Raw genomic sequence first — 13,060 nt, forward strand, 5'->3', positions numbered from 1 at the left:
TAGTACTGCGATGCAGTGCCTTAGACCGCTGCACCACTCGGGACTTATTCTATTTTCTATTATCTATATTCATATTATTATCACTGCATTGTTGGGAAAGATCTCTCATGGTATTTCACTGTGCTGTTTTACACCTGTTGTATCCTGTGCACATGGCGAATAAACGTTGAAACTTGAAACACTGACACACACATACTCACACTCACACCCCTCCAGCTCCAGACACAGGTGCATGGAGGAAGGGGAAAAGAGGAGGAAGAGATTGAGGAGCGAGGTATGTAGGGAGAAGAGAATGGGGGAGAAGAGGAGGACAAAATACAGTGTGTGTGTGTGTGTGTGTGTGTGTGTGTGTGTGTGTGTGTGTGTGTGTGTGTGTGTGTGTGTGTGTGTGTGTGTGTGTGTGTGTGTGTGTGTGTGTGTGTGTGTGTGTGTGTGAGTGCTTGTAGGGCAGTAGGGTTAGAGAATGTTATGTCCACATTGCTCCCTTCAGACACAAATATGACACATCAGACTAAACTAAACACACACACATACAAACACACAGACTAAACACACTCACTGGTCCCAGCCAGGGCCTCTTTCAGCCCCTAACTCCTATCCTCAACACATTACAGCTCCTACTCCCTAACCCCTAGCGGTTTATACAATGGAGTAAGTGATTGGAAAGGTGTACGTGATTTAATCCAGCCTATCAGAGAGCAGGGTTACTGTATTACAGTAAGAGTTACTGTATTTACATATTGATTGACCTATTTAATTTAGATATTAAACAAGATCCTCTGGAGTTAGGGGAAGGGGACAAAGGGTAGGGGTTAGGGATCCAAGAGATTGGTGGATAAGTGAACAGTTTATCAACCCCGTCTCCCAAGGTCTATATTATACAGGTGGCTGGTGGCACCACAATTGGGTAGGCCAGGCTTATAGTAATGGCTGGACGGAATTAATGGAACGGTCTCAAACACATCAAACATACGGGTTCTACAGTATGTGTTTTAATACCATTCCATTTCTTCAATTTCAGCCATTATTATGAGCCGTCCTCTCAGCCTCAGCCTACAGAGACTCCCAGCAGAGACATTCTCTCTCACACACACTCAACAGCAGTTCACACACCCACACATACAGGAAGAAGCGCCAGCCTCTTTCAATCTCTGTCTCTCTCCCGCTCTCTCTCTCTCTCTCTTGTACACACACTCTCTCTCAAACTCATGCACACGCACTGCTGAGGAGGGAGAGACGGAAAAGGGAAAGGCGGGATGAGTTTGTGGGCACTGCTGAAGCACCTGTGTACATGTAAGCATTTACGGCAGAGATGAGATAGGGATCTGAAAAGAGAGGACAAGAAGACAGAGAAGAAGAAGACAGAGAAGAAAGAGGAGAAGAGAAATAACCGGAGAGGAGGAAAGAGAAGAGGTGCTGGGACGAGAAAAAGACAGGCGAGTTGAAGCCATTCTGGACACTTTAGAACAGAGAAGAGAGGTGGAGGAGGGAGATGATGAAGATGAAGAAGATTATGAAGATGCTGCTGTTTGTGTTGGGCTGTGTGTGTGTGTCTCAGGCAGAGGTAGCAATGGTAAACTCTGGGACAACATTTACCTACCTCTGTATGGGTAACACCATCACACATATGCCCACACACATCCCCAAGAACACCACTGACCTGTGAGTACACACACACACATCCCCAAGAACACCACCGACCTGTGAGTACACACACACACACACCCCAAGAACACCACCGACCTGTGAGTACACACACACACACCCCAAGATGCAAGAGAGGTGGAGGGGATCCAGTTTTGGCTGTTGATGTTGCTGATGGAAATTCTAGTGATTTGAATTATTGTCTGTTTGATTGTATTAACAGCTGCTGATGTGGATGTTGTTGTTGTCATTATTGCAATTGTTGTCTCTTTGTGTTGTCATGATGTCGTTGGGTTGGTGTTATGGTGTGAAGAGGTGCGGGGGGAGGCGATAGTAGTAGACTGTGGTAAACTCTGGCCTCATGCTTTTATAGTTGAAACATTTCTGAAGGAATCTCAAGGCTATCACCACAAATGGGCAACAGTGCATGTCTCCTACAAAGACTTCCAGCAGAGACATTCTCTAATGTAACAGTAACACAGTATATGCCACTTAGAATTGAACCCACTATCCCTCTCTCTCTCTCTCACTCTCACACACACACACACACTCGCACTCACACTCACACTCACACGTATGTGTAAATACAGGTCTTAAGACTAAGGTTGGGATTCAATCCGGTCAATCACAGCCAAAGAGGATGTGACAGAGATATCAGGTCCCCCTAACACGGACACACACACACACACACACACACACACACACACACACACACACAGGCTGCTGTATCGTTCCCAGCAATAATGTGAACTCTTTGTGTGTGTTCTGTTCTCAGGTCAAGGCCAGGGAACGTTTTTCATTGATTGGCTAGTTAGTGAATGAGGTACGACAGACAATCTAATTCGTTGTTGTGTTTTGCAGGGAGTTCAAACAGACACACATCAGAGTGTTTCCCCGAGAAGCCTTCACCAACCTACAGCAGCTCACTGCCATGTAAGTGTGTGTGCGTGTCGGTGTGTCGGTGTGTGTGTTTAGTCCGACTATGTGTTTAGACTGATGTGGAACACGATGAGTAGAAACACTGTAGATTTTGATCACCCAAACAGAGGAGAGGAAGACAGGAATACCTTATAATAGGCCTATGTTATGGAAAATATGATTTGTCATTTAATCTTCTGTCTTTGGTTTGTCTCCTTAGGAACGACTACAGCTAGGCTACTTAAAGTAACTGTCCATTGAAAAGCTAACTTTTAAAAGTTAATATTCTGTTTAACTCATACCCAAATAATGTTGTTGACATCTCCACCAAAAACGGAAGGTTTAAAAAAATGCTAGCTATGTTGTCATCCTCCTCTGGCCAATCAGCTGACTACTCGCATTCATATTTTTAATGACCGGTATACGCCCACACCCGTCTGTTGTTTAGGTACGCTCACACCATTCCAACACAGAGAATATGCTTTTCAACATACTTAATTACTTTGGATGTATTTTTTGGAAGGAAAACTATTTCAATCATATTGTAATTAATTATAGCTCACATTTCATAGAAATCTGGAAACACTGGACAGTTACTTTAAAACCAAGTGTGCTATATATAGATAGATCAACCACTCTCACTGCTATACTCCTCTGTCCATTTCTATCTTTTCCAATCTCTCTTCCTTTGTCTCCCTAACTCCCTCTCTCCTTTTCTCTGACAATTTCTCCCTTTCTCTGACCATTTCTCTCTCTCTCTCTCTCTCTCTCTCTCTCTCTCTCTCTCTCTCTCTCTCTCTCTCTCAGTGTGCTAACAGAGAATGGTATGTTAGAGAGCATCGGGGCTTTTGCATTTGCTAACCTCCCCAGACTAACTGAGATGTAAGTATTAGTCCTACAGTACCAAAACACAACATGTATACACCCCTCAACACAACATTTATACACCCCTCAACACAACATTTATACACCCCTCAACACAACATTTATACACCCCTCAACACAACATTTATACACCCCTCAACACAACATTTATACACCCCTCAACACAACATTTATACACCCCTCAACACAACATGTATACACCCCTCAACACAACATTTATACACCCCTCAACACAACATGTATACACCCCTCAACACAACATTTATACACCCCTCAACACAACATTTATACACCCCTCAACACAACATGTATACACCCCTCAACACAACATGTATACACCCCTCAACACAACATTTATACACCCCTCAACACAACATTTATACACCCCTCAACACAACATGTATACACCCCTCAACACAACATTTATACACCCCTCAACACAACATGTATACACCCCTCAACACAACATTTATACACCCCTCAACACAACATTTATACACCCCTCGACACAACATTTATACACCCCTCGACACAACATGTATACACCCCTCAACACAACATTTATACACCCCTCAACACAACATTTATACACCCCTCAACACAACATTCATACACCCCTCAACACAACATTTATACACCCCTCAACACAACATTTATACACCCCTCAACACAACATTCATACACCCCTCAACACAACATTTATACACCCCTCAACACAACATGTATACACCCCTCAACACAACATGTATAGACCCCTCAACACAACATTCATACCCCCCTCAACACAACATTTATACACCCCTCAACACAACATTTATACACCCCTCAACACAACATTTATACACCCCTCAACACAACATTTATACACCCCTCAACACAACATTTATACACCCCTCAACACAACATTCATACACCCCTCAACACAACATTTATACACCCCTCAACACAACATTTATACACCCCACAACACAACATTTATACACCCCTCAACACAACATTCATACCCTGCTCATACACCATTCAAACACATTCATACCCCGCTCATACACCATTCAAACAGCATCCATGCACCATTCATAGGCAACTCAAACACCACTCTCACACCATTTCATGCATCATGTGTGTATTTCAAATGTTGCATGTCTGCTCCAGAACCATCACCAAGTCAAAACACCTGGTCATCATCCATCATCAGGCTTTCATGGGACTTCCGAAACTCAGTCACCTGTGAGTTCCATATCCCCTAAGCCCTAACCCCTAACCTCTTATCCCTTATACCTAACATTAACCCCTAAACTCTAACCCTAATCCCTAAGCCCTAAACCTAGCCCTAACCACTACCCCTACTTCAACAGGCTTTCATGGGACAGCCCAAACTAACATACCTGTGAGTGCCAGTGAACCCTAACCCTTAAACCCTAAGAGCTAATCCTAAATCAGTTGGCTTTGACGGGACTGCCCTGTTTTTCAGGACAATCTGCAACACTGGACTGAGGGTTCTACCTAACTTCTCCCGGATCCACTCCGCCGCCCTGACGTTTCTGCTGTAGGTCACCATGCTCTCTTACTGTAGTGTTTGTGAGTGTGTATTCACTAGTTCACATGTTACTGTATTGTGTGGGAAACATGAGCTGCTTCTCTTACAGATGCAGAATCTTAATTTAATCACACTTTTGTACATTTGAATGCACAGCAGGAAATGTTATAATCCACATAATAATTGTACATTTCCTGTTGCTGTAGCAAACTGGCTCTAGATTAAGATTTGTACATCTGTAGCTGTAGGAGTTTGGTTATTTTATTTTTGTGAGTGTGTGTACTCTGTATGTGTGTGTGTGTGTGTGTGTGTGTGTGTGTGTGTGTGTGTGTGTGTGTGGTGCAGGGACCTGCAGGACAATGTACACATAGTGATCATCCCCAGCAACGCTTTCCTCGGCCTCACCACTAATACCATCGATGAACTGTGAGTAGTAACAAACACACACACAGAGTACACTACCCACACACACAAACACACACACACACACAGACAGGGAATTGGTGGATAAGTGAACAATTTATCAACCCCGTCTCCCAAGGTCTATATTACACTGTGACCACCATCACACACACACACACACACACACACACACACACTACAGGTGGCTGGTGGCACCACAATTGGGGAGGCCAGGCTTATAGTAATGGCTGGAACGGAATTATTGGAACGGTATCAAACACATCAAACACACAGGTTCTACAGTATGTGTTTTAATACCATTCCATTTTGTCCATTTCAGCCACACACACAGAGTACACCCACACATACAGAGTACACACACACAGAGTACACAGACACACAGAGTACACACACCCAGAGTAGCCACACATCTCCCTGGAAATATGACATTTTCATGGAATGACTTTATACATCGTTCCTCTTCCAGACGACTGACCAAGAACGGCATCAGTGAGGTGGAGAGTCACGCCTTTAACGGAACCAAGATACACAAACTGTGAGTCCACACGCCCACACACATACACACGCATACACACACGCATACAGTGGGGCAAAAAAGTATTTAGTCAGCCACCAATTGTGCAAGTTCTCCCACTTAAAAAGATGAGAGAGGCCTGTAATTTTCATCATAGGTACACTTCAACTATGACAGACAAAATGAGAAAAAAAAATCCAGAAAATCACATTGTACGATTTTTTTATGAATTTATTTGCAAATTATGGTGGAAAATAAGTATTTGGTCACCTACAAACAAGCAAGATTTCTGGCTCTCACAGACCTGAAACATATTCTTTAAGAGGCTCCTCTGTCCTCCACTCGTTACCTGTATTAATGGCACCTGTTTGAACTTGTTATCAGTATAAACGACACCTGTCCACAACCTCAAACAGTCACACTCCAAACTCCACTATGGCCAAGACCAAAGAGCTGTCAAAGGACACCAGAAACAAAATTGTAGACCTGCACCAGGCTGGGAAGACTGAATCTGCAATAGGTAAGCAGCTTAGTTTGAAGAAATCAACTGTGGGAGCAATTGTTAGGAAATGGAAGTTAAGTGGGAGAACTTGCACAATTGGTGGCTGACTAAATACTTTTTTTGCCCCACTGTACATACATACTATAATGGTTTCTCTTTCTCTCTTTGCTCAGGTTTCTCATGGGCAACCTGCAACTTTCTCATATGCATAATAATTCCTTCAAAGGAGCAGAGGGGCCGGGGTTCCTGTAAGCATGGCTCCACAACGACACGTCAGTGACATCATCCGCTGTCATTTGTTTTTGTGTCCAAGTGTTGTTGTTGTTGTCTGTGTGTATTTAGAGACATCTCTCGTACAGCGCTGAGTTCCCTGCCAGAGTCAGTGCTGGGTGAAGTTGAGCATCTGTCCGCTGTCTCGGTGTTCTCACTCAGAGCACTGCCTCCCCTGTCCCTATTCACAAAGCTACGACAGGCTAACCTCACCTACCCATCTCACTGCTGTGCCTTCCATAAACACCAGAGGAACAGGTACGAAGACAAACACACACTCCAAGATAGAATATATCTGTGTATATTATGTCACATATAAATTAGTGTGTGTGTGTCTGTATTTTCGTATTCTTGCGTGCATTTGTCAGGACCTTCCGGATGACCTCCGCGTGCTTTAAACCCGGGGCTCAGAACAACCTCCACTTCTTTATGGACTTCTGTTTAAATTGGACATCTGTGGCCTGTAGTCCCGCCCCCGATGCCTTCAACCCCTGTGAAGACATCATGGGCTCCGCCCCTCTACGTGTCCTCATCTGGATTATCTCTGTGCTCGCACTGTTAGGCAACACCATCGTGCTGCTTGTGTTGCTAGGTCAGTAAAAAAAAAAAAAAACATTTTTATCGCAATAACAGTTTTTATCACAATAACTGTTTTTATCACAATACAAATGTGTGAATGATGACAAATGTTGTAATGAAAGCAGTTATCGTATTAAAATACGTTCTTGTGATAAAAGTTATTACTAAACTTTCCCCTCCCCGTTGCTAGGCAGCCGAGCGAAGATGACGGTGCCACGCTTCCTGATGTGCCACCTGTCCTTTGCCGACTTGTGTATGGGCGTATACCTGGTGGTCATAGCAACAGTGGACGTGCGTACGAGAGGTCTGTACTACAACCACGCTATCAGCTGGCAGACCGGGGCGGGCTGTGACATCGCCGGGTTCTTCACTGTGGGTATACTGTAGACCTAGGAGGGTGTGTGTGTGTGTGTGTGTGTGTGTGTCAAATCAAATCAAATCAAATTTTATTTGTCACATACACATGGTTAGCAGATGTTAATGCGAGTGTAGCGAAATGCTTGTGCTTCTAGTTCCGACAATGCAGTAATAACCAACAAGTAATCTAACTAACAATTCCAAAACTACTGTCTTGTACACAGTGTGAGGGGATAAAGAATATGTACATAAGGATATATGAATGAGTGATGGTACAGAGCAGCATAGGCAAGATACAGTAGATGGTATCGAGTACAGTATGTACAAATGAGATGAGTATGTAAACAAAGTGGCATAGTTTAAAGTGGCTAGTGATACATGTATTACATAAGGATACAGTCGATGATATAGAGTACAGTATATACGTATGCATATGAGATGAATAATGTAGGGTAAGTAACATTATATAAGGTAGCATTGTTTAAAGTGGCTAGTGATATATTTACATCATTTCCCATCAATTCCCATTATTAAAGTGGCTGGAGTTGAGTCAGTGTCAGTGTGTTGGCAGCAGCCACTCAATGTTAGTGGTGGCTGTTTAACAGTCTGATAGCCTTGAGATAGAAGCTGTTTTTCAGTCTCTCGGTCCCAGCTTTGATGCACCTGTACTGACCTCGCCTTCTGGATGATAGCGGGGTGAACAGGCAGTGGCTCGGGTGGTTGATGTCCTTGATGATCTTTATGGCCTTCCTGTGACATCGGGTGGTGTAGGTGTCCTGGAGGGCAGGTAGTTTGCCCCCGGTGATGCGTTGTGCAGACCTCACTACCCTCTGGAGAGCCTTACGGTTGAGGGCGGAGCAGTTGCCGTACCAGGCGGTGATACAGCCCGCCAGGATGCTCTCGATTGTGCATCTGTAGAAGTTTGTGAGTGCTTTTGGTGACAAGCCGAATTTCTTCAGCCTCCTGAGGTTGAAGAGGCGCTGCTGCGCCTTCTTCACAATGCTGTCTGTGTGAGTGGACCAATTCAGTTTGTCTGTGATGTGTATGCCGAGGAACTTAAAACTTGCTACCCTCTCCACTACTGTTCCATCGATGTGGATAGGGGGGTGTTCCCTCTGCTGTTTCCTGAAGTCCACAATCATCTCCTTAGTTTTGTTGACGTTGAGTGTGAGGTTATTTTCCTGACACCACACTCCGAGGGCCCTCACCTCCTCCCTGTAGGCCGTCTCGTCGTTGTTGGTAATCAAGCCTACCACTGTTGTGTCGTCCGCAAACTTGATGATTGAGTTGGAGGCGTGCGTGGCCACGCAGTCGTGGGTGAACAGGGAGTACAGGAGAGGGCTCAGAACGCACCCTTGTGGGACCCCAGTGTTGAGGATCAGCGGGGAGGAGATGTTGTTGCCTACCCTCACCACCTGGGGGCGGCCCGTCAGGAAGTCCAGTACCCAGTTGCACAGGGCGGGGTCGAGACCCTGATGACGAGCTTGGAGGGTACTATGGTGTTGAATGCCGAGCTGTAGTCAATGAACAGCATTCTCACATAGGTATTCCTCTTGTCCAGATGGGTTAGGGCAGTGTGCAGTGTGGTTGAGATTGCATCGTCTGTGGACCTATTTGGGCGGTAAGCAAATTGGAGTGGGTCTAGGGTGTCAGGTAGGGTGGAGGTGATATGGTCCTTGACTAGTCTCTCAAAGCACTTCATGATGACGGAAGTGAGTGCTACGGGGCGGTAGTCGTTTAGCTCAGTTACCTTAGCTTTCTTGGGAACAGGAACAATGGTGGCCCTCTTGAAGCATGTGGGAACAGCAGACTGGTATAGGGATTGATTGAATATGTCCGTAAACACACCGGCCAGCTGGTCTGCGCATGCTCTGAGGGCGCGGCTGGGGATGCCGTCTGGGCCTGCAGCCTTGCGAGGGTTAACACGTTTAAATGTCTTACTCACCTCGGCTGCAGTGAAGGAGAGACCGCAAGTTTTCGTTGCAGGCCGTGTCAGTGGCACTGTATTGTCCTCAAAGCGGGCAAAAAAGTTATTTAGTCTGCCTGGGAGCAGGACATCCTGGTCCGTGACTGGGCTGGATTTCTTCCTGTAGTCCGTGATTGACTGTAGACCCTGCCACATGCCTCTTGTGTCTGAGCCGTTGAATTGAGATTCTACTTTGTCTCTGTACTGACGCTTAGCTTGTTTGATAGCCTTGCGGAGGGAATAGCTGCACTGTTTGTATTCGGTCATGTTACCAGACACCTTGCCCTGATTAAAAGCAGTGGTTCGCGCTTTCAGTTTCACACGAATGCTGCCATCAATCCACGGTTTCTGGTTAGGGAATGTTTTAATCGTTGCTATGGGAACGACATCTTCAACGCACGTTCTAATGAACTCGCACACCGAATCAGCGTATTCGTCAATGTTGTTGTCTGACGCAATACGAAACATGTCCCAGTCCACGTGATGGAAGCAGTCTTGGAGTGTGGAGTCAGCTTGGTCGGACCAGCGTTGGACAGACCTCAGGACCAGCGTTGGACAGACCTCAGCGTGGGAGCCTCTTGTTTTAGTTTCTGTCTGTAGGCAGGGATCAACAAAATGGAGTCGTGGTCAGCTTTTCCGAAAGGGGGGCGGGGCAGGGCCTTATATGCGTCGCGGAAGTTAGAGTAACAATGATCCAAGGTCTTTCCACCCCTGGTTGCGCAATCGATATGCTGATAAAATTTGGGGAGTCTTGTTTTCAGATTAGCCTTGTTAAAATCCCCAGCTACAATGAATGCAGCCTCCGGATAAATGGTTTCCAGTTTGCAAAGAGTCAAATAAAGTTCATTCAGAGCCAACGATGTGTCTGCTTGGGGGGGGATATATACGGCTGTGATTATAATCGAAGAGAATTCTCTTGGTAGATAATGCGGTCTACATTTGATTGTGAGGAATTCTAAATCAGGTGAACAGAAGGATTTGAGTTCCTGTATGTTTCTTTCATCACACCATGTCACGTTAGTCATAAGGCATACGCCCCCGCCCCTCTTTTTACCAGAAAGATGTTTTTTCCTGTCTGCGCGATGCGTGGAGAAACCTGTTGGCTGCACCGCTTCGGATAGCGTCTCTCCAGTAAGCCACGTTTCCGTGAAGCAAAGAACGTTACAGTCTCTGATGTCCCTCTGGAATGCTACCCTTGCTCGGATTTCATCAACCTTGTTGTCAAGAGACTGGACATTGGCAAGAAGAATGCTAGGGAATGGTGCACGATGTGCCCGTCTCCGGAGTCTGACCAGAAGACCGCCTCGTTTCCCTCTTTTTCGGAGTCGTTTTTTTGGGTCGCTGCATGGGATCCACTCCGTTGTCCTGTTTGTAAGGCAGAGCACAGGATCGCGAAAAGCGTATTCTTGGTCGTACTGATGGTGAGTTGACGCTGATCTTATATTCAGTAGTTCTTCTCGACTGTATGTGATGAAACCTAAGATGACCTGGGGTACTAATGTAAGAAATAACACGTAAAAAAACAAAAAACTGCATAGTTTCCTAGAAACGCGAAGCGAGGCGGCCATCTCTGTCGGCGCCGGAAGTGTGTGTGTGTGTGTGTGTGTGTGTGTGTGTGTGTGTGTGCGCGCGCCCTAGCCTTCGTATACTGAAGTGATCTGAACGCTTAGAACTGATGCTCTAACAGAGGCGCTATACTGAATGTGCAGGTGTTTGCCAGTGAGCTGTCTGTGTTTACTCTGACGGCCATCACCCTGGAGCGCTGCCACACCATCACCCACGCCCTCAGACTGGACCGCAAGCTCCGCCTCCGACACGCCTGTGCTGTCATGGCTACCGGCTGGGCCTTCTCCTGTCTGGCGGCTCTGCTACCCACTGTAGGGGTAAGCAGCTACAGCAAGGTGAGGGATGTGTGATGCTACCTGTTTTTCTACACGTATTATATTGCACAGCTTCTATGCTAATTTGGGAATTGTGTGTGTGTGTGTGTGTGTGTGTGTTTCAGGTGAGTATCTGCCTGCCCATGGATGTGGAGTCGCTGCCGTCTCAGGTGTTTGTCATGTTCCTCCTGCTGCTGAACGTGGTGGCCTTCCTGTGCGTGTGTGTGTGCTACCTGAGCATCTACCTGTCCGTCCGTAACTCCTCCTCCCCCCCAGCCAGTGCTGAAACCCGCATGGCTCAGCGGATGGCCATCCTCATCTTCACGGACTTCCTGTGCATGGCGCCTATTTCCTTCTTCGCCCTCTCTGCCGCGCTCAAACTACCCCTCATCACTGTCTCCGACTCCAAGCTGCTATTGGTCCTCTTCTACCCAATAAACTCATGCGCCAACCCCTTCCTGTACGGATTATGCACCCGGACATTCCGCCGGGACTTCTTCCTGCTGGCAGCGCGATACGGCCTGTTCACGACCAAAGCCCAGGTCTACAGGACAGAGAGTTTCTCCGTCCAGCAGGCTGCATGGATCCAAATGTCGCCCAAAGTCTCCCACGGGACGCTGTGTTAACTGGTTCAAATCAACCAAGCCACCGGACCCCTACTGAAACCCTGACCTTTAACCCCTCACCCCCTCACCCAAGACCAGGCACGGGACACTGTGGCCGGTTTAAACAACAACAGCTTCTCTGAGAGGGATGGGACCCTGATGTCTCAGAGTACGCATACACACGTACGCAATCATACACACATGCACACAGACACACACAGGACTGCAGGAGGTTTGCGCAGTGACAGGCTGCTGTTTAATAGTAGCAGATGGCTGTTTAGTAGTACTTTAGTTAGTGTTTGACTTCACAAATTCACCTGATCGCATCAACATACTGAACCCTCTCTCTACCTCCTCCCTCTCTCTATCTCTCTTTCCCCTCCCCTGTCTTCTCAATATAGAGTAAATACAGTTCAAGATTTGTTAAATGTTTTTAAGAGATATGTAAAGATGTTTTTTTGTTTGTTGTTGCTTCCAGACCTGGGTCAGATACAGACACAAAGAGGTGCTTTGTGTTTTTGAGTGCCTAATGTAGATTTTTTGTGTGCCTAATGTAGATTAGAAAGTTTGCATTCCATTGAGCAGGGCAAACCAAACCAACGGCAGAAGTATTTTAAACTACTTTAAATTGTTTACTTAACCCAGGTCTGGTTCTTTCATGAGTTGCGTTTATTGGTTGTAGAAAAAAATGTGTCTAAATGAGTTGTGCATCTACTGTTGTTGATAAAGCTCTATGATTGTGCATTTTACCAAGAGTGAGAATGTTACTGAGACTTGGAGTTGAGGTATAGTGTGTAGTGGCTGCACATAGAGAAGCCAAAACGAACACATGAACACAGGCACACTCACATTTTTGAGCAGTTTCTTGTGTTATCAGAAACATTCTGTCCTTCAGCACATCCAGTCTGTTCAAGGACAATGACCAATCCCCCAACCCTTCTGTGTGTGTGTGTGTGTGTGTGTGTGTGTGTGTGTGTGTG

General features: G+C 45.9%; 1 protein-coding gene across 1 annotated transcript; it reads left to right on the top strand.

Annotated features, from left to right (window-relative positions):
* Window positions 1-1,175: 1,175 nt before the first annotated feature.
* LOC139376587 (follicle stimulating hormone receptor) lies at window positions 1,176-12,829 on the top strand. The gene is made up of 13 exons (XM_071119352.1): window positions 1,176-1,662; window positions 2,506-2,577; window positions 3,370-3,444; window positions 4,600-4,674; window positions 4,919-4,993; window positions 5,330-5,410; window positions 5,874-5,942; window positions 6,597-6,671; window positions 6,766-6,951; window positions 7,062-7,285; window positions 7,463-7,644; window positions 11,305-11,496; window positions 11,601-12,829. The coding sequence occupies exons 1-13, from the start codon at window positions 1,493-1,495 to the stop codon at window positions 12,099-12,101; spliced, it is 1,977 nt and encodes a 658-aa protein (XP_070975453.1). The 5' UTR covers window positions 1,176-1,492; the 3' UTR covers window positions 12,102-12,829.
* The last annotated feature ends 231 nt before the right edge of the window (window positions 12,830-13,060 follow it).

This window comes from Oncorhynchus clarkii, chromosome 20, assembly GCF_045791955.1.
Source record: "Oncorhynchus clarkii lewisi isolate Uvic-CL-2024 chromosome 20, UVic_Ocla_1.0, whole genome shotgun sequence".
Classification (NCBI taxonomy): Eukaryota; Metazoa; Chordata; class Actinopteri; order Salmoniformes; family Salmonidae; genus Oncorhynchus; species Oncorhynchus clarkii.

What these genes read in the sequence shown, in the direction of transcription:
- LOC139376587 (XM_071119352.1), top strand. Translation starts at nt 1,493, where the DNA reads ATGATGAAGATGAAGAAGATTATGAAGATGCTGCTGTTTGTGTTGGGC. An exon ending in CATAAACACCAGAGGAACAG is followed by an intron (nt 6,952 to 7,061) that starts GTACGAAGACAA and finishes TGCATTTGTCAG; the next exon opens with GACCTTCCGGATGACCTCCG. An exon ending in ACATCGCCGGGTTCTTCACT is followed by an intron (nt 7,645 to 11,304) that starts GTGGGTATACTG and finishes CTGAATGTGCAG; the next exon opens with GTGTTTGCCAGTGAGCTGTC.